At 39.3% G+C, this 27,559-nt stretch overlaps 1 protein-coding gene across 2 annotated transcripts in view; it reads left to right on the forward strand.

The window, feature by feature from the left end:
• Rapgef5 (Rap guanine nucleotide exchange factor 5) overlaps window positions 1–27,559 on the forward strand; it is a 226,458-nt gene that overhangs the window by 103,577 nt on the left and 95,322 nt on the right. For both annotated transcript variants that reach the window (XM_013070290.3, XM_021254134.2), the window contains 2 exons: window positions 11,130–11,203; window positions 16,484–16,609. In XM_013070290.3, coding sequence (XP_012925744.2) covers window positions 11,130–11,203; window positions 16,484–16,609 — 200 coding nt within the window. The remainder of the gene's footprint in view (window positions 1–11,129; window positions 11,204–16,483; window positions 16,610–27,559) is intronic.

The following is a 27,559-nucleotide window of genomic DNA, read 5'->3' on the forward strand; positions in this document are numbered from 1 at the left end:
CAAGCCCAGCCAAGGAAGTTGCAGCCCACAGCTGTTACTTTCCATCTCTGCCACCTCTTTACACTTCTTCTTTGCACAGTTTATTGGAAGCAACCTAGAAACAGCCCTGAGCTTTTACAGCCTTGATTTTCTGACTTCCTCCTAAGGGGAACAAGCCTGTGGCCTGTTCATTTCAGGAAAGAAAAGTCTAAATTCTGGGCTTCCAGAGTTGGTTTTTGATGTGCAAAGGAAGAGAACATTTCTCAGTAGGTCTACTCAAACTTCTTGTCTTGCTGCAAATTTCTATCTTGGATGTTGGCATGTGAATATTAATGATTTTATCATGGCATTTCTTCTACTTTATCCCAACCACACATGTTCAGATTAGGAAAAAGCTGCTATCCACAGATGAAAATGCAAAAGAGGGCACATCACCTTACTGTGCAGTGTAAAGTCACTGCCATTGATCAAATACTTCACATGAATCCTTCCTTCCACATATCCACTCAGGGGTGATGCTTATTATCATCTACCCCCATTTTTACAAGTACTGTAATGACATTGAAGCTTAGTAAGTTAATATAGCTTGACACAGCCCATATACTAGGAAGTGCTGTAGGAGTAATGCTACATTTTTTCCAAATGTAAAAAGAATTCTCTTTAAATTACAGCAGGACAGATTTTGATGAGGGTTAAGGAAAAATTTCATATCTTCTTTCCTGGAGATTTCTTAAGCTCCCTCCCTCCATTCATTCATTTATTTAGTGGCCTATATGGTGTCATTGCTTGTATTTGCAAGCACAAAGACTCTCAGGGAATTCTTGTGGTTTCCTTCTTTGTAAGTGAAAGAATTCCACTTTTCTGTCAATAGGAAAGTTTAGCAATGGAATTAGTGACAGTTTAGAAACAAAAACTTAAAAAGCATCATAGGAGTGGCAAGAAGTTGTAATAAATATGGTTTTTAAAGTGTAGGTTGTATACTATAAACCCTTAGTTCATAGGAATATTCCATATAGATATGACCTGATTTGTTTTCTGGCTTACAATACCCAGGACAGAATTGTGTAGCTGTGAAAAGCAAATCAAAAGACAGATTCTGTCCTAGCTCAGCCACTTGCTGTGAGTTAGTGGCTTCCACAGGCTCATTTTCTTAACTCTGTAAAATGGAGCTAATGGCACCTACCTCTGGGGCTTTTGGAGGGGTTAAATAACAGGGCATGAAGCACATAGCTTTGTGCTAGTACAGTTGGGCTCAAAAGTAATTTTTTACTAGCTAAGTCTTTCAAATTTAATTCCTAAAAGAAATTGTGTAGAGTAGCGGAGTGCATTAGGATCTTTTCAAATGAATGAATATTGAAATGTCTGAGAATCGCTGCTACACAAAACTTGTACCATGTGATTATAAGAGATTGGCCTAAATCTGTCCTATCACTAGAACATGGCCTAAAAAAAAAATTATACCTCCCCAGAAAAATTGTGGGTAAAGTTAACTTGATTTTTGTTCATTAAGATTTTATTTTAGTCAGATAATGTAAAAGCCATCTTTGTGTTAAAAGAAAACATTATTTCTGGTACATTTCTTATTAAGCATAGGAATAGAATCAGGCTACTGGAATCAAACACTGATTACCTCCTTATAACCCTGGCTAATGGGGTAAATGTTTATGCCTGAAAGACCTGAAACATCTAGTGACATTACCATTTTTCTCTGTTGAATAACCTTTCCATTAACTGAACTTGTACCAAGTCTTACTCAGAAGAAAGCACTTTGAAATCTATTAAGATGTGGCAGCAAAGGAAGTTTGGAGGGTCTTGGCTGTGAGACAAAGACATAAGAATTGAAGTGGAATCCTCTCTGCCTTAGGGTGGGGATAAATCACACAGAGAGCAAGACAGTGGTAGGCAGCCCCCTTCTCTCAGTGTGGGAGCCCCTCCGGTCAAGTGTGCTGAGTGTACAGAACATGAGGCATCTGCTGGGGTACATGGGGGCTTTTCAGCTCATCTGATTTTAATCTTTTCATTGTTACAGTGTTGTCTGAATGTGGTACATTTCCAGCACACCTACATCCAAATGTTAGTAAAAGTAATACATTTCTTTCATGCAGCAGACATTTCTTATCTGCGTTATAGAAATCCATGATTTAGGAGGCACAGAGAAGACTAGGGAGGAAGGAGCTGGCAAAAGCACTTAAAAAAATGAGAAAGTCATTACGGTTCTAATTGTCAGAATGCAGTCCTAGTAGGAAATTCAAGTTTGTTCTTGCTTAGATTCTTGGCAGTAAACCTCCTGCTCTTTGTTTTCAGCATCACTGCTATTCAATTAATTTTAGACAATTTAATCTTTATAGCAGATTGGTACAGAGAAAGAGTCAGACTTGGGTACCTAACTATCTCCTCCACTGACTTCCTGTGTAATTCTAAACAAGGTAGTTATCTTCTTTCAGGATGTTTTTCCTGTTGTAAAATGATAATCTTGATAGCTCATAGAACCAGGTAAGGAGAGGACCAAGCCTACACCTGCCCTGAAATTCACTGGGATAACAGATATAGATATATATATAGATATAGATATAGATATAGATATATTCTTATTTAACTCATATTTCCATATGAAAAATTACAGCAGTCAAATTGTAAATGGAGTCTGCTTTGACCAAGGAAGTTTGTCTCAGCTACTGGAAATGTGTCAGTGCCCATTGTGGTATATATATATCACTGAGGAGTACTTTGTAAGTGAACATCAGCACATATCAAGGCCTACCAAGGCACCTTCACCAACCTGTGGACTTGCTAGCTTTTCAGAAGTGATAATTCTGAAACCAAATCATGCAAGGAGTGTTGTTCAGCCTAGACAACATGCTTTTATCCATGCGAGTGATTTATCTCTTTCCTTAGTAAGTTTGTCAGAAAAATTAGGAGTGTCAGAAAAAGGTATCAGAAAATATTTATAACTGTAATTTAACAATTTAAAACTTTACAAATAAACATTTTTACAATGTCAGAAAAATAATCAAATGAGATGATTGAAGAAATATAAACTGCTAAATTCCCAAAGTGGTACTCATCTTTGAATAATAGAAACTCACTCTCTCACTAGCCCAGCTAACTATGAGGAACAGACATTTAACAATGTTGGCACAGAGAGGTATCAAATTATTAAGTTACTCCAGCGACCACATGCCTCAGTCAAGTCTTACCAGTACCTTGATGAGAGGGATGTGGGGAAGAGCAAATGGGGTGATCCACACGGAAAGTGTATCGTGTGCCTGACAGTGGGAACTCCAGAGCAGCACAGATTCAGTCACAGATGGTGATGTTTTCCCTCACTCACGTCACCCATGCATTACGAAATGGTCTCCAAGCTCCTCAGCCCTGTGTTAGTCAGCTTTCTGTCACTATAACAGATATCTGAGTTAACTTATGAAAAGAAAAGGTTTACTTTAGGTCACAGTTTTCAAGGTTTTCCCCATTGGTTTGGGCTTGTGGTGAAGCAGCACATGGTGGGAGGCACACTGAGGAGTGAACCTGATCACCACATGACTGGGAAGTGAAAGAGCAAGGAAGAGGCCATGGTCCCACAGCCTCCTGCAAGGGGCTGCTCCAATGATCTAAATACCTCACTTTAGGCCCCACCTTTTAAAGGGCCCACACCTCCTAGTATTGCCAAGGTGGGGACCAAGCCAAATGCAATTTTGGACACCTGCAGTTCCAGGTCCAGAGTCTAGCAATGCCCAACTTACTCTTCCACTTTTGTTTTGTGATATTGACCAACGCTTAACTATCATTGTTCCCAGGCTTTCCTCCAGCTTATCTCTGTTTATGTCAGGTTACCGCCTTGACTGACCTTCCTCCCTTCCCCTTCCTCTTTGTCAGAATCTGTGTTTTCCTTGAAGCGTCCTTCATCATCTTAGCCCCTTTCCCCCAAAGTGGATCTGACATTTTATTCTACTTGCATCTCACTTCTAATGGTTACTGTCCAAGTTAGGGAACCCAGTGGACAAGAACAGTGTCCCCTAGTGAAGGCAAGACAAAGATGTCATAGGCCAGGAGTAAGAAAATGGAAGATGTGCCTAGCGAGAGATTCGGAGACTGGTAGCCTACTTTCCACCTTCAGGGCCAAGCTGAGGGATTCCACCTGCACGTTGGTCAGTGTTGAAGAGAGTAGAATGCAACCATTGAAGCTGTCACACCCACACATCCCTGGGCTAAGCCCCAGAGCATCAGAGACCCTGGGGATGGGGCTGTGGAACCTGAGTTAGCATCAGTCTCCAGTTCTCTCAGTGGGCATAAGCAGGATGGCACAATCACACGCGCACTTTGGAAACACAGTTCAGGCAGCTGCATAGAGAATAGATTGAAGGAAAGAGGTTGTGGAGGTTAATGAGCCCATGAACCGTGACAGTGGCAGAAGGGTAGATGTTCTAGAGGGAGAAGTGACGGGATTTTGCACAAGATTGTCATGAGGGCTGAGCAGAAGGATGGCCTGAAGATGCCTTAAATTCCAGCTTTGGTGCTTGGTGATGACCTAAAGTATGGCAGAGAACCCAGGAGGAGAAAGAAGTTGTGGAATGGAGTGAAGGTGATGTATGTGATCCCGACTTTGGGCTCCTCACCCCTATGAGATATATTACGCCTTCCCACCTGCCACAACAGCCTGGACGTGGCTGATGCACCAGTGTGTGAAATGAAGATGTTCCATGTGTGTTGGGCAACTTGGGCTCAGGAAGGAGAGCAGGGATCTAAACACGGATTTGGGAATAACCCACCTTTCAGTGAAAGTTGAAACTGTAGGAGCTGGTAAGATCTCCAAGGAAAGAGGCAAAGAGAGAAAAGAGAGCCCTAGGAAAAATTTCCATTTTCAGGGGCTTTGAAGATGACAGGATACAGAAGCAAGAGTTTTAAATCAACAGTCTCAAGTTCTGCGGACAAGGGGGATAGGTTGGGGCCGAGAGAACTGCTGGGGGCAGCGATGCTGCGGTCGCTGACTGGTTATGTTCCCAGAGGAGTCCTGTGGCTCTGGATAGACTAGATTATAGTGCCACAGGGAGTGACTGAGTAGTGAATACTGACCTCTCAATTTCAAATTGCAACACTAAAAAAATACAGTGATGAGGTGAAAGGCTGCAACTGCTTTTTTTTTAATCCCTAGAAGAGAATCGAGCACTTGGAAGCATGCGTGATTATCTGTGAGTAACAAAAGTGAATCTTCCCCAAGCCCCTTCTCCACAAGCTTGTTCCCCTGCCATCTCACAGGGAATGTGCTCCTTGCTGAACATGCATGGCATGCTGCGGAGGGGCCTCCTAAAATAAACATTAGGACCCCGCTGCAAGATGGTACAAAAAATAGCTGATTATTTACATAAAGTGGGGCTGCGTTCTGCCTCCTGTGGCCTGGAAATATGCTGTGTTTTCCTAACATTTTTATGTCCAAAACCCACAGAACACATAAAAGAGCCTGGCCTGATACACATCTCATTCACATTTGTGAAAGATACTGGTTGTGTTGCATTTTAATATTAATTTTTTCTATTCTTTGCTTTAATTCTATTTCGTTAAAAAAAAGAAATGAAATCCTAGCCAAGATTCATATGAATGGATTTGATGACATGCAGTATGACCAGCATTGTTCTGCTTCCTCCTTAACTGAGGCAGAGAACACAAATTGAGCTGCCACAAATACTGCAGACACGTACACGCATACAGACTAGGATAGGGTGATTCGTCTTGCTAATCTCAGTTTCCTCATCTGTGAAATGGGGAAGATTTTACCCACTTGGGAATATACAGTAGCTCAGTGCAGAAGCCCTGGGTTTAATCCCCAGTACTAAAAAAAATGTTACACAGGTAAAGAGACTATATATTTTTGCCAAAACTTAAGTTCTTGGCAAAATATCCAAGAAATTATTTTTCTTAATTACAAGTATACTTGCTAATTTCCCACATAGAGACTTGGAACACTAACTTTCTGTCTGTAGTAAAATTTTTCATTGGTTTGTAAGCTTTCTTTTTTAAAAAGGTTGGTTGATTGTTGAAGAATGGTTCCAACTCTTGTGCATTGTAGTCATTGTATGTTTAATGTTTTTGTTGTGGCTCTTATCTTTATAAAGTTGATCAGCAGAAATTAAATAAGCATCACTTTAAAAGAACATCAGTTCCCTTTTTAAAGCAGTATTAATAGTTACTGGGAGGCCAGGGATTTAGCTCAGTGGTTCCACCACCTGCTTCGCAAGCTAAGGACCCAAGTTCAATCCCTGGTACCAAAAAAAATAAAATAAAATAGTTACTGGGGGAGTTTTTTAGCATCCTTCATAGTAAGTGGGGGGAGGGGCCTGATTTTCCAAGGCAACAAGAAAGTGACATCAAGTCAAGCCCTAAGGAGGTTGTCAGCTGTAGCGCCTACTGAATCTCTCTTGACTAATTTACAAATAGATGCATTTAAACTAGATGCTCTTCTGTGAATTAGTGCTAATTAATCCACATATATTCTTGGTTCTCATGTGGGCTCTTATGTTCACTATTCAAAGTACATGCCCCAGATCATATATTTGTGTTTTTGTTATGGTAAGTTATTTTCAAAGGCTGATTCTTGCTTTTAAATCTTGTGTGTGGAGAGATAAGGGGATGGTGTGTGTTGGCAGAGAGGCTCCTAGTCCCCCTGGTCCCAGAAACTGTCATTCCTGTGTACGTGTCCTGCTGGAGGAAACTATCCCAGAATCAATATTTGTACGGGAAAATTCCCCCATCATACCCTTACTTGATCAGATAAAAGAAAAGCTAAACTCACAGATCTAGATAACTGCTTCCTCTTCCTCTTACAGCATGAACCTCACTATGGGGAAGCATGAAAAGAGAAACTGTCTTCTAATTTATTCCTTGACATTAACCTATTAAAAGTCAGAAGAATGTTCCTTTTTAGATGACTCCAACTATGTATTTCATGCATGTGATTTCATAAAGTGAACATAAATCCTTGGAAGTGCAGGATATGTAAGTTTTTGTTTCCAAGTACCATATGTAAACACTGGTAGAATGTATCGTTGGAGTTATGATTTTTCAGTACTTCCAAGAAAAGAATATTATTTGTGTGTTGGAACAGAACATTCTCTTTTCTTTATCATCGGGGTGTTGAGGTCAAGAGACCAGCAACACTGTGAGTGTCTGTCGTGTGCAGATTGAGAGAGGCTGTGAGGTACCTTTTGCCAAGTCCGTTCTCACTCTGTTAGGTGTAATTGCAGACCAGATATTTTGAAGTCATCAAAGATGTGGCAATAAAAGTAGCATTTCCAGATAAGATAAGTTCAGTGGTAGTAGAGCTCTTGCCTAGTAGGTATGAGGACCTAGATTTGATCCCCAACACTGCAGAATGAATGAATGAAGCATTGCTGATGTGGATAAGCTAGAGAAACAGTACTGTTTATCTTGTTTTGTATGCTCATTTATTCTTCCTTTAACTCTATTTCAGGATATTAAAAATTATGAGTAAATCTCAAAAGATAGTATCAACTCTCAGTCCTAAAACTATTACTCATTGTCCTGAATGTTTTATGTCCTTATTAAGTAAGGTAAGAAAAAGAAATGCCAATACTCCTGTGTTAGTGAGCTTTCCCATCCTTGGGACCCAGTTCCCAACACCCGCAATGGAAGGGAGGCGAGGTTTGATTGGCTCACAGTGGTAGGCTGGCACCAAGGCAGGAACGTCATGGTGCAAGCGTATGGTGGGGGAAAGCTGCTCCTCAGTTCATGGAAACCGGGAAACAGAGGAAGCAGAGCAGGAAATCCTGCCAGAGAGGGAGGGACCAGGGACCGTATGTAATACCCAGGGTCATACTTCCACAACCCAGCCACAAACCCCCAGACGTGTGCTTTACTAATCCCCTGGGTCAGTGATCCCGAACCTTTTAGAGACGAGCACCCAAACTGCAACCCAAATCCCACTTATTTATCGCAAAGTGCCAACACTGCAATTAAACCTGAACACTGAGAGTTTAGTTTAGAAAAAACAACTCACACATTAACATTTTTTGTCTTAAAAGAAAAACAACACATGTCCCATGAGTTTGCCACCACTGCCCTAGGTGGCTCCCAAGCCAATCGAGTTAACAATTAAGCTTAACCATTACAAACCCAGAACATTCTTGTTTCAAAAAAAAAACCATGAAGTTAGTAGGCGAAAATATTCCAAAATTTAAGTTTCTTTACTACTCCTTCATATTAAAATTTTAAACAGCAAAAACTCAAGTAAAGAACAGATTAAGTGCCAAAATATTGTTGGTATTCAAATGAAGTGATCGACATTGCTGTATTAATAGCTTGCCCTCCAGGATAGGACTTTTTGTATTATTTCCATTGGTTGAGTGTGATTCCTTGCTTCTGCACCCCACTGCATTTTAAAGTGGAGTTTGGAATGTTATTCCAGATTTTATTTTTCCCTTTATATCTTTGCCTCTAGTTTTTCAGAGAAAACATTAAGTGTTTTTCTTTCTTAAATTTCCTCCTAAGGGCAACTGTGACAACAGGGGACCCCCTTTGAACAAGCATGAATAGAGCTTTTTGCTGAGAACAAGAAAAGCTTCTGTCCACTTCTGCTGTTCTTACCTTGCCTATAGATGTTCAGTTGGTAGGAGTTATCCTAGGTTTCTGGGGAGTCTAACAGAAAAATTTCCCTCCTTTCATAAATAGTTACAAAAGAAGCAGCTTATTATATAAGTGGGTGTAGTCAGGTGGTGCCATTCCGGTCACTTGAGGATGAATTGTTTGTCCCAGTTAACATTTACAGAGTCGTACTGTGTGCATAGCACTGTAGGTGGCCTCCGTGGTAAGTACTGCACAGCAGGTAGAAAAGGCATATCAAAGCAAAAGGCACATGTGTATTCTAAAAAATACACAGCAGAGACATATTATTTAAAAGTACACAAAATAATGCAAACTGAATCCATGATTACAGCTGGTGAACTCACCGTTAGACAGGTGGGTATGCGAGAGCTTGCTTTTGGTGAAGAGGGCAAAAAGGATAAATGCTGTGGTAGAATGTCTTAGTTACTTTGTTTGTTTCTGGGCCACAATACTTGAGACCCACAACTTAAAGGAAGAAAGGTTTATTTGGCTGACAGTTTATAGAGGTTTCAGTCCTAGTCAGCTTGTTCCAAGGCAGGGGGTCAGGCAGAGGGGCCTGGCAGGGGAGAGTTGGTCATGGCATGGCAGGCAGAAGCAGAGAGGGATCAAGGAAGGAGGAGAGAGATAGGCACTTCAGCCCATGTCTCCAGGCTTCACCTTTCCACATCACAGTTAGCTATAAACTCATCAGTGCACTAATCCACTGAGTGTCACAAACTCATGATCCATTCACCTCTCTCAAAAGTCCCACCTATGAGTGCATGAGGTTTCAGGGGGACATTTAGATCTAAACCATCACATGGAGACAAGGAATTACTTACCCTGCCTAGGAGTCATCATTGGTTGCTGCTTCTCCCTCATGTTCCTTTCCCCATCACCCTGCATTCAGTTCGTTGGCAAGTTGTGTACATTCTGTCTGAAAAATATACAGCCCAACCCAGACATGGTGGTGCATGCCATTAATCCCAGTACTCTGGGTGACTGAGGAAGGGATTACAAACTTGAGCCCAGCCTGGGCAGTTTAGCAATTTAGTGAGAACTTGTCTCAAAAATCTTTTAAAGTTAAAAAAATGTAAAATCTCTGGGTTCAATCTCCAGCCACCCCACTCCCCCACCAAATACAGTTTACCTCTTTGCCCTGCACATTGTCATCTCTAGGCAAGACAGTATCAGTAGTCCCTGACTGGTCTCCCTGCTTCCACTTGCTTCTTCCCAGTCTGTTCTTCATAAAGAAGCAAGAGGTTTAGAACAGATATATCAGATCATCCAGTTCCTAATTTAAAATTCTTTTGTGGTTTCCCTATGTTCTTAGGCACAAACCTGGATTCACTGTGGCTTATACCTTGCTTGTCATGTGTCCCTGTCTCCTACCATTGGGGACTCCATCTCTCCCTTCAGATCTAAGCCCAAATATCACTTCTTCAGAGAAACACCATCATGGCCATCTCTCTACAATGACCTCCCCGAGTTGGTCTCCTGCCACTTCCCAGTTTAATCTTTTAAGGCCCTTAATGGTGACTTTTTAATTTCATTTTATTTTTTCAAAATTATTAGTTGTAGTTGTTATTGATTCTTTTCCCTGCTAATATGTGTACTTTGTGGAGCTTTCCCATCTTGCTGACAGAAATAACTCCAGTGCAAGGCACACAATACTATAGGTGCTGAATAAATATTGTTGAAATGAAAGAGCAAGTTATATGTAGAGAAAAGCCATCCAGCCATCATGCCAGGATCAGTTAATTAAAATTTTGTAGTTGAATGTCAGTGAGAAGATGGAGATTCAAAAAACCAGGGAATTGGAGGAAGCCCTTCAGTGATGAGCAGAAATTCAGATTTATTAAGATAAGCAAAACATATGCCAAAGCCTGGCACTCGTTTTCATCTTTTTTGAGACTAATTGTTTTAGCAGTTGTGTCCAAGCTGGATTAGATAAGGAAGAGGCCTACGTCAAGGGCATCGTGTAGAGGTTATTGCAACAGTGAGGAAAAGGTGCTAAGAACTTGGATAGGGAGATGCTGGGAAAGGGAAAAGTGGATTCAGGACTCTGCAGTTTGGAATTTTGTGGTAAGAATGGAACAAACAACTGAAATATAAAATAATGTGCTTCCTTTATTATAGGATATTTACACTGCCCCCAGCAAGCCACACTTTTAGAAAGTTCTTCTCTCAATTGGAGGGAATAGAAGGCTATCTGTAACCACCAGATTTCCCTTGATAACCTACAGTACTGATGCAATGATGTCAGGATGGGTTTAGGTGAAGAAGAGAATTGCGATTAAATTTTCCTATTGCCGTCAATTTATTGGATGAAGTAATATACATGAAAAATACTTAGTACTGTGAAAAGTGTTAACTTTTCATCCAAATATTTAAAATTCATGCTGTTTTTTACATTTTATGAATCTAACATTATTTTTTCTACCAAATTGCCAACCTAAAGAAAACTGAAACTTTTTTATGGTGCTGTATTTAATATTATTATTGTTACATTTAATATTATAGTGCTACAACTAATATTATTTTTTTTTTCAAAAAAGCACTTGAACAAGATGATGAAAACAATGACAAACATGTATCTGTAACAGAAGCTGAAGGTGTTCCAGATTCTCAGGTATGATCATTTCTGTTACTTCCTCCTGTGTTGAGAGCCATAGGTAATGCGGCTGTTTGCAGATAATATAGCATTTACCTTTTGTGCTCTGTAAAAAGTCATATCAGTGGGAATAAAGTGCTTAGTTTTGATACCAAGGTAAATCACAAGAAGGGCCCTCAATTTCTAATCATATTTATAGGAGGCTCCCTTATCTGAGGTTTTGCTTTCTGTAGTTTCAGTTACCCACTGTCTGAAGATACTAAGTTGAAAAGTCCAAAAATAAGTAATTCATAAGTTTTAAATCTGTGCCACTCTGAAAACCATAATAAAATCTTGAACTGTCTGGTCCTATCCCACATAGGATTCGTTTCATTCCTTTGCCCATCGTATCCGTGCTGCATATGCTACCCACCCCTTAGTCACCTAGTAATTATCTCAGTAACCCTCATGAAGTTATTGCTGGATCACAATGCCTGCCTCACTTCATTTCATTACAGGCATTGTATCTCTTATATCATCGTTAGAAAAAGTGAACACAGTACAATAAGAAATTTTGAGAAAGGTCACATTCATATAACTTTTATTTTAATATGTCATTGTAATTGTTCTGTTTATTATTAGTTATTGTTAATCTCTTTCTGTGCCATTTATAAAGGAGAGTTTATTACATATGTGTGTGTGTGTGTGTGTGTGTGTGTGTGTGTATATATATATATATATATATATATATATATATATATATATATATATATATATACAGGGAAAAGCATAGCATAAGGAGGATTCAGTACTATCTGTGGTTTCAGGCGTCCGTTGGCAGTCTTGGGATGTGTCCCTTGTAGATAATGAGGAACTGCTGTATACTTTGATTCTTTGGGGAGGTACAGTGAGAGAGGATCCACTTCCAAGAGAAAACAAGGATAGAAAGTGAAGAAATGGAGGGAGAGGCCCCCCTCAGGGCAGACCTTCCCTTAAAGAAGGCAGAAGAGAGTAAGAGTTCACAGCACCAGCAGCTGGGGTTGACTAGACAAATAGTCTGTTGGCTCACCTGCCAAAGAATCTGTGCTGTCCCCTAATAGCTAAATCATGGCATGGATGTGCTTTTGGTAGCAGTGTAACTCCCAAATACTATTGTGGCATAAATACTTTGGACACTCTCATACTGTCGCCTGTTAACCATATCTAAAAATGGATCCTTTGAAGACTCTTAGGCCGCTTGACCCATTGTTCTTCATCTTGAAGGTTCTAAACCTGTTGGTTCTTGTCAGAAAAATCACATTAACTTTCTCAGTCAAGATTGCACATGTTAGCTAGGCATGATGGCTCACATCTTAGTGGGAGGCTAAGGCAGAAGGATCATAAATTGGAGCTCAGCCTAGGCAACTTAGTGACTTAGCAAGATCCAGTCTCAAAATAAAATAAAAAAATTTTAAAGGGCTGGGGTTAAATCCCTAGTACCACCACCACCTCTACTGGGGGACCGGGGGAGAGAATGTTGTAACGTTTTAATAAATACACAGCGCTTTACTGTTGTAACACTAAAGATGCTGCAGTCTACAGTCTCACTTGAAATTACACTTCAGCCTTGCAAGCAGACCTGCACAGAAACTCCCCAATTCAGTGTACTACTGAGTTGTGCTACTTAGTAGCTGAGCTGTACTGCTCAAAGGATACTTTCTCAAAGATTTCTTTAGTCATTAATTTATTGGTGGTATATTTCAAAACTTAAACTATTATCTTTTGTTTTGAACTTTTACCATGTGAGCAAAAGTCTGTTTGAATGCAATTTTATTTCTCAAAAGGACCCACAAATCTTACTCGTTGGGATTTGGGGATTTTATTCATCAACAATAATATAACCACCCATCTACAGGTTGTATGAAAGAGTGAAATCATGAAACTAGTCAATCAGTAATTACATCAAGAATAGATTCAGTTTAGGTTTGGAAGTCAAGAGTCAAGGTCATGGGGAGGCATAATTATTAGTGGTGCAGGAAGGAAAGCAGCTGTCATCTTCTCTAATGTGTGTGAGAAAGATTGATCTGCTTCCACCTAGAACTACCGGTTTGATACCATCTGTCTGAATGCCTGAGGTGGGATCAATAGTTCAAGTGTGTGAGATAAGCTTAAAGAAAACTTTCAGAATTTTGCCATCAGATTATTGAACAGAATCAGAAATAACTGTGTGTGCTTGTGGACATGTGTATAATTTACACATACAATTTATATATTTGATGTTTCATATCTATTATTTATAGAACACCTATATGCCAGACACAATCATATTTCAAATCATTGCATTCTTCACTCCAGAGTGCATTTTAAGCGGTTTAAGTGAACCTCCTCTCATTCCTTCTACTCAGTGCATGATAAAATATATTACTGTGGGAGCTGTTGAAAACTTTGGGTATATAAAAGGTTAGGACAGCCACTAACTCCAATGGGCCTTGTTGTACGTAGGTTTCCCACCAACCAGAGAACCTTAATCTCTCCTCATTCATTGGCTTCTTGTTTCCTTTTCTCCCTAATTTATGCTGTGACATGTGGACAGAGTGAAGTGAATGTTCAGACTTCACATTTGTACTTTACCTTTCCTCCAGTTCTAGTGGATGAAATACTTACATTCATATTTCTGTCTGAGGTTAGATCTTTATCTTCTCTTTCCTACTTAAGAAAATTACTCTTGAAAATGTACTCTCTCCTTCCTGCATCATCAAATGTCCCTTTCTCCTGAAGATAAATATACTAGAATGCTCCTCCTCTCAATACCAGCAAGCAAGCCAGCAACCCTGTCCTTACCAGTGCCCTTCAGCCAGGGCCTGATCCTCTCACCACATACCTCAGATTCTCTGTTGAACCATGCGCTAATGAAAGTTTTGTCCTACTACCTCAGAATAGTGTGGCCCTTTTCAAAGTCACGGATTGCTTCTATCAAATTTAATGTCAATTATATTGAGCCATCTTCTCTGATACTTGAGCAGCATTTAGTAAGTTTTCCACTTCCTCCCCCCTGAAACACTGTCACTGCTTTCCACATTATCCCTAGCGGGCTTCTTCTCCTTAGACTCCTGATTACTCCTCATCTAGCCAAATGCTAGACATTAACTCCACTCCTGAATTTATATCACTGTATTCAGGAAACCAGAATGGTACCAGTGTCCCCCTGATTTGTGTGTCTGGCCTGGACTTCTTTGAACCTTGCCCTGCTGCTAATCCTGCATCCCAGTTGGGTGTCAGGTGGACATCTTCAATGGCAAATCCTCTCTTCCGGTTTTTCAGTCCCAGTAAATAACCACTTCTTCCTTCCAGTTGTTCAGGCCCAGTATTTTAGAGACTCAAACCAAAATCTGCTGGCCCTACCTTGGAACTATATCCAGATCCTAACCACTTCTTATATCTCCACTGCTACCACCAGTTCCACACAATCTCTTGTGTGAAAACCAGTCTCCCAGCTTCACTCTCATTAATGCCTGTAATCATTTCTCTGTCCCCTCGCTCTGCTATCTCCCTTCTTATCACACATTAGCACATGATATTTCTATTTATACATATTAACTACACCCTCTATTGAATGCGAGGGACTTTGGTGCTTTGTTTGTTATTCACATCTGTAACCTCATAATCTATAGTGTATTGTTGGTCAAATAAAATCTGCCGAATGAATAAATAATTTTAAGAAGTAGGGATATATATCTGAAGAATATTAAAAGGAAGTTATAAGTTTTTAATTTAAATATTAGAAAGATTGTCATCTTGGAACAGGTCTAGTTTCAGTTGCTTTAAAACACAACAATACTTATTACTCATGATTTGACATTAAATAGTGTTAAGCTGGGCGTAATGTGCATGGCTGTAATCTCAGCACTGGGGAGCCAGAGACAGGAGGATCTGCATGAGTTCAAGGCCAGCATGGACTACAGAATGAATTTTCAAAGCCAGTATGAATTGCATAGCAAGACCCTGCCTCAAAAAAAAAAGTTTCAGAGTAGTGTTTCATGTGATACAAGACATTCCAGCAGGCTGGCTATCTAGCAGTAACAGGCTGTCTTAAATAAACTGAGATCCCTATCCAAAGACACTTCAGAAAGGACCTGGAAAACCTCTTGTGAGGGATGTTGTAAAAATAAATCTCTGACCTTGGTGGAGTTCTATTTGCTATTTGCTATCCTCCTGGAGTCTGTGATTTGGGCTACTTCATGGATTGTGTTTGTTTCTTTGCAAGTTGGAGAAATCACTAGATAAAGATATGTCACTACTCTTGGGAATAAAGTTTTAGTCATTTCTTTGCATAAATGGTTTCCTTTCTTTGATGCCCAGCAACATGGGCATCATTAGCACACACTGTTGAGACCATGAAGCTCAGGATCACATGCAGCCCCCTTCCTATATTTGTTCATTCTGCTGTGCTCAAATCCTGCAAGTTGTGTTGGTTAAAATAAAGATTCCGTAGCTCCGACTGCCCCTGCCAAGTATAACTTCAGATTTCTTTAGTATCATGCCCTGGTATGTCAGTGCAAACCATTTTGGAAAGAATTTAAGCAGAAATAATTTATAACTTGTGTATTAGAATTAACATATTTTTCTACTCCCATGGCCTACATTCACTTCCCTCATCATCATTCCTACTTAGATTCTTTGACCTAATAAAAAAAATATTATGCTTCATGGATTATTTCCAGACCCCAATAAATGAAATTTTAAGTTTTCTTTTCCTAATTTCTTATTCTTAATTAAATCTTCACCATTTTCCATGCTGCACTGGAGATGTTTTATTCATTCCCCATAGTAATTTTCCAGTTGTGAAAATGAAATTGTAATCTTGTTAACGGTGTATTTGTCTTTGGAATGCTCTGGCAGAGGTAAAGAATTGAGAAGTTTTAGACTGTTATTTTTAGGACTTTGTATCACTTCACCCTTTTTGCCCAAGCAGTTCCTGGCTAACTTTCCCATGAATTTTTAACCTCTTGCTCGGCTTTGCTTATGTAACAGGAAACAGGCTGCCAGGAACAAACAAATAGCGGCATATCAGGCACACACGTAGTAGCAAATGATTTAGTTTGCCCTGCGCTGTCTTAGACTGATACATGATCTCAACTTTAAGTCTTTAGGCATAGCATCTCTTGATTAAAACAGTGCAATTTCAGCTTTAGAAATACAAAATATTTTATTAAGGTCATGATTTAATCCAACCCGTGGGGGTGAAAAACAATGAGCTTCTGATAAGGTGAACTTGGCAGCAGTGCCATGTCCTGGGACTGTGGATTTAAGTATATCTTTGCCTTTTCTCCAACTCTCAAGGCTGGGGTGATGTGCAAGCTTCAAGAGAGAGATGACGTTGGACGCATTGAACTGGTCCAGAAGCTGGCGAGAGAACACTGTCAGTTTTTGCAGACAGACAAAAAAGAACCGGAGAAGTCTGAACATGTAAGCCTTTTTCCTCTTGGGGATGTAGGTTTAGAGGATAGAGAATGTTTCTGTCTGGTTATGTTTGAAGGAAAGAATATTTATCTTAAATTCTTTAGGTTTGGGGTCTCTATCCTCTAAAAAGCATCTTCCTTAGTATAAATGACGGTTGCTTGTAGCTCTGAGCTAGTGGTTTATGACATTGGATTATGGAAGAAGTCTTCTCAAAAGTAAGCTAGATAGAAATAGAGTATATTTAAGCAAATGTGAATATATGTCTATTATGATTCTGATTTGATGCCTTCCAAATGCAACTTTGGAAGTTTTGTTTCACTAGATCAGAGAATATGGATTTTGAAAGAACAGTCCCGTGTACTTTTATGTTTGGCATGGGGATGGATCTAATTCCCAAACAAATGTATCCTAAGTCACTAGAAATAGATAAGAACAGGACAGATTATAGATGCTCTCACCAAGTGGGAGTGTCAGAGCGAGATTTCTTGGTATCTTTTGAACACTGTGTTCCAACAAGAGTGACACTGTCTAGATGCAGTGGAAGCTGGGAGGAGGACGTTCTGCCTGGTGCCCTGAAAGCAGTTATTCAGCTTGAGCCTTGGAACTGAGAATGTTGCCCTCACCCTGGGAAGACAGTGCTGCCACTTTCTTCTGCTGTGCATTGCAGTCTGCTGATTTCATTGTTTTTAAGACTTTACTCTCAGCGCAGCACAATCCAGTATTGCTCAGGAAGGGGACCATTCCTCTGTGCTTGTAAACATGTCATTCTCTGACTTTATTTTTTCCTTGGAATTTTGTTTTCAACCCATTCTAAAGGAAAAAACAGTTGCTTTGTGTTTTTTCTGCCCCACGTCCATCAAGACAAATGACAGGGTCTTACTGAGCAGGAGAGGAGGTGACATGTTCAAGGCTGCTGGCTGTTTGGTTTTGTAACACAGCACATCCCAAGTTGTGTGGCTTCAAATTGCAACAGTTGGTTTCTCGAGGTGTGTGTGGGGGGGGTGTAACTGGGCAATTTCAAGATAGTGATTGAACTATTTCAGGGCTTAGCATTGACTTGCAAGTGCAGTTGGAAGCCTCAGTTGCTTCTGCTTTGAGAGGTACTATGGAAAAGTTCAGGGCCTTGTTTAAGTTGTTAAAAGTACCCTAAAGTTCTACTATAGCAGAGACCGACTCCCAACATATCATGACCTACATCCTACCATGTAGATTAATTTCTCAGAACAATACTTCTTTTGATTTATTATAACTAGAAACAATTGCATATGGCCTATTTTATTGAGGTCAGGAAACACATTTCCCTACATCCCAATATCTCTGAAATCAGGATACTTCTTAACTATTGATAGTATGAAAATGTCATGGTTGATACTGTGAGCATTTTTCTTTCCTAGTGATCCTTTAAATGAACACTTTATCTTAAAATTGCTCGCAAATTAGAACCACCAAATCAGCGACAACTCAAAGTAGAGCAAGATATTTAAAAATCAAACTGTAGATTGTCACATTGCCAGAGTTAATCATCAGCATTAGACCACAAAAAAATTGTATGCTTATTGACAATATACTTGTGTTGCCTTTGTCGTATACCTGCTTCAGTCCAGAATGTTATAAACAGTTTTAGCTAGTGAGATTATAATACTCTCCAAATATGTAAGTATATAAAAATCTGAACTTGATGCTGATCACTATATAGGCTTTTAGCATAAGACAGAAATTTGGTAGTTGATTTGCAATTTTGCTTATTATTATTTGCTCTGTTAACTTCAAACCTTCACTTTAGCTTTGTAAAACACAATACTAAGGGTTTTTTCTCTTGCACGATTGTAGTATGATGGATACATTAACAGCTCTGAAGTGCTTGTGCTTCTGAGAGGGAAGATGGCGTATAAGTAAGTTTTGGAATTAGGACTTTTTCCACATAGACTTTCCCATGAATCCTAAAGCAAGGAAAGGTGAATATTAAGGATCTTACTTTCTTTGTGATAAATGTAAACTCAGCCATTCTGTGATCTCCCTTCTGCCAGATGATACTGCTTGAAACAGTGAGTTCTCAATGATGTTGCACTAAATGAATTATTCAGCACATTTTTTTTACTATAGTTTATTAAAAATACAACCTGTATGTTATTTTAATCTTCCACATCCTGGACATTTACAGTAGCTATACCTTTGCTTGTCCATTAAGTTCATGGTGTCCATGAAATCAGTGTAGCATTTTCATTTTTCTTTCCAATTGCAGTCATCTGCTCTTGATCGTGGAAACTCAGATGTAACACACACCATGTACAGAGGAAACTGCAGTTTACTAATGTAAATCTAGGTCTTCCTTTTCCTGTTCTTGTTTTAACAATAATGACCAAACCCTGAAATTATATAATGCACAGAATTATTTTCTTTTATGATTTTAAAATGTTTCATCTACCTCATCTATCATTTCTTGGTCAAAGTTAGCTAAGTAGGTGACAGCAAAATTTAAGTTAGCATCCAAGTTGCCTACTGAGTTATTGTTTTTTTACTATACTCCATTGCTTCTCCAGTTCTAGAATGCCATATCCCTTTTTATACATATGCACCAAAATAAGAAAGTTACTTTGAAGCACCACTCTGCTGGGAATGGCATGAGTTTGGTAGAACAAAGCCTATGTTGCTGTTGCATCTTATTACAAATTAAAGAGTATTAGACCTTTCTGAGTAGGGATTTCTGATATTTCTTAAACTGGCAAATGCCATGATTATAAATGGGTGCAACTAGAGAAATGTTTTGCTCTGTGGTTGTCCCAAGGTGTTTCTGAAATTAAAAAATAAAAAAGTTAAATGTATAATTATCACAGGTTCCTCGGGAAGCACGTAATTTGCCTCTTTTCTGTTAACTAGCTGTAGGCAAAATTAGGCAGCATTCATTCCTAAGTATTGAAAATTGTTTTGTGAGGGCTTAAAGAGAAGGACAGAAATGGCCTGTGTCTTCTAAACATTCTGATAGAAAGATTAACACTTAGTTATTAACTTTAAAGAAATTACCTCTTGGGTAGGCTTATATTTCCTGGTATTAATTCCATGATTATGTCAGTAGATGAAGGGGCTTGTGCTACCTGGGGACATTTGTTCTTGACATTGGGGAATGATGACTAATGGTCATAGAGAAAGGCAGGGCAGGAAAGAGCATTTTACTTAAAGAAACCAGCAGGAAGACATAATTAGCTATTGGGTGATTCATAGAGAATGGAAAAGGGCAGGCCGGAGGAGGCTAAAATTCAGCTGTGAAAGACCCAGTAAACCACCCTGAGGAGTTCAGGCCTGCCTTTCTGGCCATGGAAAGCTATCAAAGAAGGGAAGTGGCACAATCAGGTGTGGGCTCTGTCAGATCTCTCTGGCATTAGATTAGAGGAAAAATTGAGTAAGGAAGAAGGAAATGTTGGAGAGAACCTTAGAAAGCTATTATAATGAACCACATGAGAAGTATTCCCTGAACCAGGACAGTGACTGGGACCCGAGAAGGTGGTCTGTATTGAGAACCATAGAGACTCTACAGTTGGCCAACTTTGATGCACAGTGGGAAGTGGCAGATACATGTGTTATTTTATATTATGGCACTTTTGAATTGTGATTAAGGTCTCTTTGGTACAGAGTAGGCATAGAAAACTCTGTTTACCACTAGAGTGGTTGGTTACCATTGCAAAAAATCCTAGATGATCCATTGGCCTTGCTTTCACAGTTCTGTAGCATATTTCAGGTGTCTGAGATCTTAGTGCTTATCTCATCAGTGAAATGTTAAATGGTGGTTCTAGCTAACAGTGTGGAGACTACATAAACTTTCTTTTCAGACCAATTCTTTTGAAATACTTTAAGCAGAGAGGATCTCTGTTTGCCCAAATGAACTGGCTTGTATGGCAAAGCTTTGACATTTTCTTTTCTTTTTCTTTTTTTTCTTTTTTGGTACCAGGGATCGAACTCAGGACCTTCCGCTTTCGAGGCAGGTGGCGGAACCACTGAGCTAAATCCCAGGCCCAGCTTTGGCATTTTCTGCAATGCTATGTGGACCTTCTTCAGAAATAACTGTGACTTAGGGTTACCCTCCTGAACTATGTGGTCTTGAGTTGGTGTGATGAATATTGTTATTCTAGAATATTGTCCATCATTCATTCATTTACTAAACTTATATTTGAGTTAATGGTGTAGAGGATTTAGAATGACCATGATGGCTCCTACTTCTTAAAATGTAAAATCTGGTTGTGGGGGAAATTTGTTGAAATGAGTAACAGAGACATGAGGAGACTATGGTGAGAATACCAAGAAAGACACATGGGAGCAAGAAGAATAATTTACAGTTGGGGAAACAGAAGTTTCTTTTATGGTAGAGGTAGAATTCGACCCAGACTTTAAAGTAGGTTTTGAGTTGGATTTAAACAATTTTAATGGAAGAAAGCATTCCTAGTGAGAAGAATTGCCTTAAAAAATGAATAGAGATATTAAAACACAACATACTTTTGAGAAATCTGAAACCATTCTGTGTTTCCAAGTACTGTACCAAGAGTTGGGAATCAGGGAGGAGATAGTTATAAGGAAAGATTTAGTGGGACATGAGATTGAGACTCCACAGTGCAGCATTTTGAGATATGAGGAGCCAGTATTTGATTTTGTAAAAAAGGAGGGTGAGGTGGGATCTTTACAAGGTACATGATACTTTGGATCTGACAGATTAGAAAGGTGAGACTGAGGAGTGGTTGGGCAGAGCTGGGTGGAGAGCAAACTTGCTCCCAGAGTGCATCTTCCCTCAGCCACCATTATTGGAGTCAGGACCCAGTAGGCTTCTGGGAAGCCAAGATGACAAGAAGCGTGATAGTCCTGGGAAAGAGAGAATAGATGAGACTGGCAGCCCTGGAGGAAGCAGACAGAATGATTACCAAAGAAAGGATGGTGTGATGGATGTGGGGAGGGAAGGGGAAAGCCGATATGCTTGCTTAGCTTACGTCTTAACTTAGATTTGAAAAGCTCATAAATGTTTGCATTTTAGTAGCAATAAAATAGCTGTATTAAAGTATATGACCAGAGGTGGGTCCTGTCTTCTAGACTATATCATTTGTCAGAAAGCTGAAATTATATTTTTCCTAAAATGTAGCTTATGCTTTGTAGTATATGAAATTATAAACTAGAAATACCAACAATAGATCCTAAATTCGTTTCATAATTTCTACTTGTAGAAATGAACAGCTATAAAATGTATGTGAGAAACTTGTTCAGCAGTAGTTTCCCAAAGAGCCTTGTCTGTATCCCTGCCTCTCCCCACCCCATTTTCTTCGGTTCCTTTGTTAAGTCTGAGGACCCACCCTTCCTTCCCCTTCTCTAATTCACTCATGAAATATGGGAGGGAAGGGGATTTTGCAAATTCTGAAGTTGAATCCTGGCATAGTGTGCTGTCTACACCAGGGTAGGGTCCCTATCACTCAGCCCCTACCGGAATTTCCCTTTCCCTGTTTCCTGCAGCCTCATCCTGGAATTCTGCCTACGTCAAAGGGTTCCTTGTTTAGGGAACACTAGGAAAGAAGTGATCTGGAGAGTTCTGGCTACTCTTACTTCCCCCCACCTCAATATTGAGGATTAAAGACAAGATTTGAGCATGCTAGGCAGGCCGTCTTCTACTGAGCTACATTTGCAAGCCTTTTGGGTCTTACTGAACTGTCCAGGCTGAGTTGCTCCTGCCTTAGCTTCCCAAGCAGCAAGAATTACAAGCATGTGGCACAGTCAGGCTACTCTTATTTTACATATTAAAAGTTAGTCTCTATCTTTATTTTAACTTTAATAATGACTTAAATGTAAGGTGGAAATCTTCAGTTTGCTCTTTATGGATTACTAAAGGGAAAGATGTTTTATCATTCTGTGTGCAAACTTGTATTATGCATCTGAGTAAGTCAAGGCAGGTAAGTCAGGCACTCTCATCACTATTTGATGTTTACTAGTAAATCGATTTAACTAAGAAATCAAAGTAGAATTTTATAATGTTGTTGCTCTGTATTGAAAGCCAGAATCCAGATGTAATAGGTAATTCATTGTATATTAAGTTGCCCACCTGTGAGCTGAGAAATTGAACTGGAGCCATGTTATTTTTCTTAATAACAAAGTCTTGACTATGTTGGGTTGGTATTAAAGTGTCTTTTCATAGAAAATAGGCTTCCTTTAGTGAGTTGTTCTAGTCCATTTTTAATCAGGATTAATCTGGCCTCAGAGTAACACAAAAGTAGTAGAAGATGGTTCTTGCCTCTGAGAAGTTTACAGTTTAGGTGGGAAAAGAATTTATTCTTGGAAAACAAGTAACCATTCAAGACAGCATTTAATGAAGTGCCTAAATAATTTCACAGGTGTTGAGAGAGAGGGAAATAAATCCAGTAAACACATTTCACAACTGCAGCCATCTATGCTCTTCCCATTTATTCAGGAGCAAGGTTACAAGTTTGGATCCCTCTGTGTGCTTTTTTAAGTTCTAAAGGGTTTTTTTCTCCAGGAAAATGGCAGCTATACTGCCGGTGCAAGTCAGCGACGTGTGCATGCTGTCTGATGGAACCATCTGCTCATTAGCTGTATTTTTAGGTTCTCAAATGCAGCCCATTGCAAGTCCTAACATTTTCTAAGTTAGTTTCAGTGATTTTTAAGAGAAGAATCTATCATTGTGCTATTTGTTTATTTTTCTGAAAATGTTCAAGTTTATTTTGAAAGGCTCAATTAAGAAAATGGATACTGGCTTACTTTAATTTATCAACTCATGTTATCAAAGGATCTTTTATTTCCTGAAATACAGATGCTGCTCCCTGGGTTTATTAGGTTCTTATTCTTATAAAATTAAAATAGCAGTATCCTCTCCAATGTACTTGGGAAATTATTAAAGTGAATTATTGAAAACTTGGTTCTTTTTCTCTGACTTTTGCACACACACACACATGCGCGCTCGTGCAGTGATGTGTCTCACTGGCAGCCGTATATATTCTTCACTACCTCCATGCAGGCATGCAGGTCTGGCCTGCTTTAACACAACAGTATTAACACTGCCTAGACGGTGTCTGGTCAGGCAACACTAGAAACTTATGGCAGTTTGGTTTTATTTGGATTTATAATGGACACTTGAAAGCAAAAAGTTACAGAAAAGATACACAGATAGATGGGCTCTCCCCGTGATAACCCTGTATCCCTGAGGCTTGGAGAAATAAAAAGATGTCAAGGAGTAGGGAAACACAAGTACCAGTTTATAGCGTGCAGTTGATCCTCAGGGACTACCCTGATACCGCTGATGCTGTACAAGAAATTCCAAGTCTGAATCTGCTTTTACTCATGTGGAAAGCTGTAGTATGGAAGCTTCTAACATGGACCTCAACTAGTCCAGGGAGTCATGCACATTGCCCTTAGGAAGAGGCAGAATTTAAGGGGTCAGAAAAGTGAGGAGACATGAGGGCTGGCCATTCCAGCAGAGGAAAGAGCAGATGGGATGATTCGAGGTGCCTGATGCAGACAGGGTATGGCGGCTATGGGGGCTGGGAAAGAAGAGCCAGGTGGCAGAGGCACAGGACCCTGGAAGTGCAGGACCTTGTGGGCTAGCCAAATATTATGTGTTTAGAGCAATATCACGCTCTTGTGAAGAATTCAAGCAAATGAGAGAAAGATGACTACACTTTGAGATTCCTCTGCTGCAGCTTGGGAATGCGTTTGAAGGAAAGCCTAGGTCACACACGGTTCTTTCAAAGCTCTCTGACCCTCCTTTCCCCACAGTCCTCTCTTGTTCCACATGAAGCAATAACCAGCATACACAACGAAGATCTGCTATGAAGCACTCAAGTCCAGGGACTTCAGTTCCAGTGAAGACAGACTATTCAGTTGTAGCTCAATTTAATTTATTAGCCTGACCCTGAAATAACACTGTACTTCATCATTTTTTTTAAAAAAGTTGACTTGGATTCAGTCCTGGCTTTACAGAAATGAATTTTAAGCATGTATATACCTATGATTTGAAATCCTTCTGTTAACAAACTTCATTCAAGCAGATGTGTTCAACTTTAAACTCAACTTCCTCTGTTATATATTTGCCTCAAATTGATTCAGCCAAAGTTTGGTGATTTCTCAGTGTTTCAGACACTGAAGTTGATAAAAATGAAAAAAAAAAGAGTTTATAAGAGGTTTCCATGTAGGATGCAAAGAACCTTTTTTTCCTTTTGCACCAAGAAGTGGGTGGAAAAGAAAAATTCCATCTGCTATCCAGTAACCCTTAATGTTGTTTTAAGATAATAAAAACAGAAGATTGCTGAAAATATCAGAACATAACATACTGTGGGCAAGTATGCAGTACATATTTTTCTAACAAATCATGTTAAATACCTCTATTATCCTTAATATAGCACCATGTTCTTATTTGTCATTACAAAATAATTTCCCTTTAATTTTTAAAAACATTGTCTACTTCATTATTATTGAAGTAAAAATAATTATTATTTAGGTCTTTACAAATCAATGCTGTAGCACTTAGGTTTGCTAGAATAGATTTTTGTGGGTTTTCTCCTTTGTGAGTTTTCTCCTGTATCAAAAATGGAGAAATAATATATACCATGTATGTTAATTTATTGTGCTTTTGTACATAATTTAGTGAAAAAGGCTCAACAATTGTTACCTTTGTAAATGTCTTCTCTGTGCAGGTTCCAGGAATGGCTGGGCATGATTGAGCCCCAGTGAGTCATAATAAAGAATTAGGAGTTGTTCAAGATCTAAGAAACACATAGTAGGAGAGGATATGGTGATAAAAAGACAATTAAGATGACAGGAAGTGGCTTGGGGGTAGGGATTTGTAAGAAGGCTCAGGAGAACTTAATGAGTCACAGGACCATATCCCAGCAAGCTTAAAGGGTGGAGGTGAAAGTAGACTATGTGAAGATTAAATTTTGGCCCCATATCATCAAAGAACGATTCTTCATTCTGATGATTTGTTAAAGTTTGCATGATCTTGCCTTGGCCAGGATTTGTAGAGGTAGAATACTCTTTATGTTGATACCTTTGTGAATAGAGTTCTAATGATCCCCTAATGGTTCAATGCATGATAAAATCCCAAACTGAATTTTATGGTCCATGGATACTTTCACATTCTCCCTCCTCAGTGAACTTACTGTTATTGCAAGTCAGGGGATTGTGATTTTTCACAATCAGTTTGAGTAGCCGGGAGTTTTCCTTTGAGAATCATAAGCATTGGAAAGAGCTTTAGATACCAGATGTCTTGGTAGCTTGAGTAAGAAACTGTTTCTTTCAAAAATTGTCATCTGCTAAGTAGGATTATAAGTAATTTCCTCTAAAATGGGCAATAAATACTATACAGTCATTTAGTTCTGTTGGAAGTTCATTAACCACAAGAAAATGTTAAAATATTTCTGTTGATGATAATCTTATAATGAAGCAGATATCTTTTAGGCACTGCCTTTAGAGGCAAAAAAATCATTAATAAAAATAGCAATTACTGTAGGTCCTTTAGGTTTGTTAAATGATGTTGTAATTCAGTCTTTGTGCTTTTAGCTCTTAGTGTTCCCAAGGTTATATTTTGTGGGGCCCTAATTTGAGGCTAACATGATTGAAGTGACCCTTGCCCTCAATAAAATGCTTTTGTTGAGCTACTTCTCCCCTATTTATTAGGAGTTACCCCATGGGAAAATTAGCAAATGAAAGAAGGCACCAACAGTTTTGTTAGTAAAAAATAAATAGAATCATTCAGGGCTTCTCATTAAACCCCCATCAAGGAGCACATACCCAAAAATTATCTCAGCATTATAAAACAACACTCAGGGGCTGGGGATTTAACTCAGTGGCACCGAGCCTGCCTTGCAAGCACAAGGTCCTGAGTTGGATCCTTGGTACCAAAAAAAAAACCCAAACCACCATTCAGTTATGTCCCTAAAAATATGAGGAAAGAGAATAATTAAAGCCATGGAGTTAATATTGTCCCCTCCAATATGTATGTCTGGAAATTTTAAAGATGTAATTGAGTAAAACTATAGGATATAAGATGGTAGAGAGAGGAGCTCATGTGTTATGGCCTAAGTTGGTGCAGCCTTACACTTGCAGATTTGAGATTAAGGAATAAACCTGTAGGACATTAAAAGGAAGGATGAGGCAGAATTAAAAGACCAGCACTAAAATCTAAAAGAAGAAATATTGGAACAAAAGAAGCCAGTTTGGGACTGGAGGTGTAGTATAGTGGTAGAGCACTTGCCTACCACGCACCAGGCTCTAGGTTTAACAGTACTGCAACAACAACTTCCACAAAAAAGCCAATTTTATTTTAATTGTCTTTAAGGAACATATTTGAATGCCAGATGCTTGTTTACCGAAATCTTTCATGACTTGTTGAACTATTAATTCCCATCTCACTTGTCATTTGGCAAGCAAATCTGACCTTAATCTCAATTTTAACTAAATCCCATTTCCATTTCAAATCAATAAGCCTAAAATTCCTGTCTTTCAGTATTATTCATAGTCTTGGCATACAGAGAAATGAACAGACCTGAGGAGATTTACCATGCCCTGGAAAAATCCCCATTAATAGAGATCAGAATGGCCCTAGGTACATTCACCTGCAGATGCCTATGCCCCTGCGCCCTACCTCCATGGTTTGCCATTTTTGCATCTTAGCTCTGACTTCTTCTACTTTGCTATTCCACATCTGGCTGGTCCAGTACCTTTGGAAAAGATTGCAGTGAAAGAGTATCCCCTATGGGCCCAAACTTGAGCTTTGAGATTGCTTTAACCTGTAGTAAAGAAGCCAGGAGTGGTGCCCTTTCTTTCTAAATGACAGACAGGGTGGTAAGATGCAGGCATCTCACCCTGGGAGACCCCGTGAAGGGAGGAAGTGTTGTGTTGTACAAACCTGTGGACAGCCCAGGGTGAACGGAGGCTGTGAGCCAAAGACAGAGGGAATTTGATGTCTTCAGAGAAGGG

The sequence above is a fragment of the Heterocephalus glaber genome, unplaced genomic scaffold, assembly GCF_053883595.1.
Source record: "Heterocephalus glaber isolate CG9 unplaced genomic scaffold, H.glaber_assembly_v1.0 deba00000676, whole genome shotgun sequence".
NCBI classification, from domain to species: Eukaryota; Metazoa; Chordata; class Mammalia; order Rodentia; family Bathyergidae; genus Heterocephalus; species Heterocephalus glaber.